We start from the raw sequence: 3,343 nt of genomic DNA, 5'->3' as shown, positions 1-3,343 counted from the left end.
AAGCTGTTGCCCTGGGTATAGTGCTGTGGTATCCCAGCTCACAGCAACCTCAAACTCTTGGGCTTAAGTGATTCTCTTGCCTCAGCCTCCCCAGTAGCTGGGACTACACGCACCTGTCACATGCCTGGCTATTCTTTTCTTTTTATTTTTTAGTTGTCATTGTTGTTTTAGCTGGCCCAGGCTGGGTTCAAACCTGCCAGCCTCGGTGTATGTGGCTGTCACCTTACTCAGTGAGCGATGGGCGCCGCCAAGGCCACTATTTCTTGGGAGGATTTTGAGAGGCTTATTTTAAAGTCAATATATACAATAATGATTTACTTAAAAGGTAACATATTGCTTTTAATTTTCTTTGTATGGCTCTGTGCCTGTGGCTCAAGTGGCTAAGGCGCCAGCCACATACACCTAAGGTGGCGGGTTCAAATCCGGCCCGGGCCCGCCAAACAGCAATGATGGCTACAACCAAAAAAAATAGCCAGGCATTGTGGTGGGTGCCTGTGGTCCCACCTACTTGGGAGGCGGAGGCATGAGACCCGCTTGAGCCCAGGAGTTGGAGGTTGCTGTGAGCTGTGATGCCATGGCACTCTACCCAGGGGGACAGCTTGAGACTCTGTCTCAAAAAAAAAAATTTTTTTTCTTTGTATGCCTACCTGGAGCGCCTATAAATAGGTCTAGAATATGGATAAATTTACATGCATACACACCTGGGTGTTGACTTGAGGTAGCCACTGTTCACGTGTATATTAGTGCTACTTGAGCTGCCAACAGAAATAATGAACTGCCAGTAGGAATGAGTAGGATGAAGTGTGTACACTGAGTTTGCACCAAAGGCACTTTGTGTATGTATCTATTGGGGGCCTTTATGGAATTTTAAGCAGACATGTTATGGTTTTCATCTTTCACAAAACATACCTATTAGAGAAATAGTTATTATTAACAGATCTTTGAATTAGAGTATATTACCTTAAACAATACATTAAAAAAGTATCTAACATGTCATGCATTTAGAACCACATTTTTTTTCTTTTTTCCTTTTTTTTTTTTTTTTTGGAGACAGAGTCTTACTATGTTGCCCTTGGATGTCACAGCTCACGGCAACCTCAAACTCTTGGGCTTAAGTGATTCTCTTGCCTCAGCCTCCTAAGTAACTGGGATTACAGGCGCCCGCCAGGATGCCTGGCTATTTTTTTGTTGTAGTTGTCATTGTTGTTTGGCAGGCCTGGGCTGGATTCAAACCTGCCAACTCTGGTATATGTGGCTGGCACCCTAGCTGCTGAGCTACAGGTGCCAAATTCTTTTTTCCTTTTTTTGAATGAGTTTTCTATGAATCTTCTTTTATTTTAATTTCAATTCAGTTCCATTCCATTCCATTGTTTCATTAGTCTCACTCTGTTACCCAGGTTAGAGAATGCACCAGCCTAGCTCACAGCAACCTCAAATTCATGGTTTCAGGTGAGCCTCCTGCCTCAGCCTTCTGAAAAGCTGGGCTGATAGGTATTCAACACCACACTGGGCTAATTTTTCCATTTTTATTAGAGATGGAGTTTCACTCTTGCTCAAGCTGGGTTAGAACTCCTGAGCACAAGAGATCCACCCACTTTGGCCTCCTAGAGTGCTAAGATTACAGGCGTGATCCCCTGCACCTGGCTACCACATTCTTTTATCTGTAGATCTGTGTCCAAGACCACATTCTATATTTTGTTTAAATTTAAGATTAGTTACACGTAAGAATTAAAGAAATATCATTCATGTCAGGCTTGTGACCTGGAGCCAAATGCACGCTTACTGTTTACTAAGAAATGTTTAGTGGAGGAGTAAAAGGATTGTTTTCCTTGAAGCTAACTTTAGGAAGTTATTAATTTTTTCCCCTCAATTTAAGCTTCATGAAGTTATCTTTCTTGATGTTAAGGTCTCTTCATGAGAATACTTAATTGTAGTGAAGCACAATGATGCTGACCACGTTACAGGTATTTTAAGACATGCTAGCACTTGAAAAATCCTTTTAACTTAAAAAAGTTGTGTACGTGTCTTATTGACCACCAGTTTTTCCAGAAGGTTTATGTAAATGCTCTTTTTGTTTCTAAATTTCAGAACTGTATACTGTGATGAAGCTGCTGATGAATCCTCAGGAATTAATGTACATCAGCCCACAGCCTTTGCTCACAAGTTACTTCAGCTTTCTGGAGTATCTCTTTTCTGGGATGAGTTTTCTGCATCAGCAAAATCTTCTCCAGTGTGTTCAACTGCACCAGTGGTGAGAAAAACAAAAGGAAACCCCCAAAACATAATCATGGATTTTAAAAAGATTAAATGAGGGCTATTAAATTTTTCTCGGCTATCTGTGTTAATGAATCTTTATGTCTTTCAGGGGTTAGCAAAAATGTTCAGTAAAGGGGATATATATGTTAGAGATTTAAAAAAAATACACATAATTAATGTGTCTTCTGCCATTGTGCTATATATTAATTTGGTAGAGAAACACTGGATACTGTGTTTTGGGTGAAAATGAGTATCTCTTATCTGAAATGCTTGAGACCAGAGTTCAGAATTTTTGGATTTTTGAATATTTTTGTAGGCATAATAGACATTGTACCCAAGTCAAAACACAAAATTTATTTGTTTCATGTATACTTTATATATATAGCCTGAAAGTAATTTTATATAATATTTTAAATAATTTTGTACGTGAAATAAAGTTTTGACTACATTTTGACTGCTACCCATCTCATGAGATCAGGTGTGGAATTTTCCACTTGAGATGTCACGTTGGCACTCAAAAGTTTTGGATTTTGGAGCATTTTAGGTTCAGCATGCTCAGCCTGTATTAATATACAATATTTTAGGATAGAAACAGAAGAAAGTGTTTATATGTATTTACCTTCCATAGTGAACTTATTTTTGAAGCTTTATTCACAAATCATATCTTGAAAAAGCTTCATAATAATTAAGGGACTTTGTTACATCTTTCTAAAAGCAGAGTTCTTTTATAAATCACTCATTCCATAATTTACCTTCTATGTTCTTTCTTTTTTTTTTTTTAAGACAGAATCTCATTATGGTGCCCTTGGTAGAGTGCCATGGCGTCATAGCTCACAGCAGCCTCAAACTCTGGGGCTTAAGTGATTTCTCTTGCATTGACCTCCCAAGTAGCTGGGACTACTAATGCCCACCACAACGCCTGGCTATCTTTTGTTGTTGTTGTTGTTATAGTTGTCATTGTTGTTTAGCAGGCCTGCACTGGGTTCAAACCCACCAGCCCTGGTATATGTGGCCGGCACCCTAACCACTGAGCTACAGGTGCCAAGCCTCTTTTATGTTATTTCACAAGTCAGGTTTTTTTTTTTTT

At 39.2% G+C, this 3,343-nt stretch overlaps 1 protein-coding gene across 1 annotated transcript in view; it reads left to right on the top strand.

Annotated features, from left to right (window-relative positions):
* The window catches only part of ATG2B (autophagy related 2B), a 96,167-nt gene that overhangs the window by 24,264 nt on the left and 68,560 nt on the right, over nt 1-3,343 (top strand). The window contains exon 5 of the mRNA XM_012803520.2: nt 2,089-2,251. Within this exon, the coding sequence (XP_012658974.1) occupies nt 2,089-2,251 (163 nt within the window). The remainder of the gene's footprint in view (nt 1-2,088; nt 2,252-3,343) is intronic.

This window comes from Otolemur garnettii, unplaced genomic scaffold (genome assembly GCF_000181295.1).
Source record: "Otolemur garnettii isolate 467f Iridium unplaced genomic scaffold, OtoGar3 scaffold00020, whole genome shotgun sequence".
Classification (NCBI taxonomy): Eukaryota; Metazoa; Chordata; class Mammalia; order Primates; family Galagidae; genus Otolemur; species Otolemur garnettii.
This window is presented reverse-complemented; position numbering and strand designations above follow the sequence as displayed.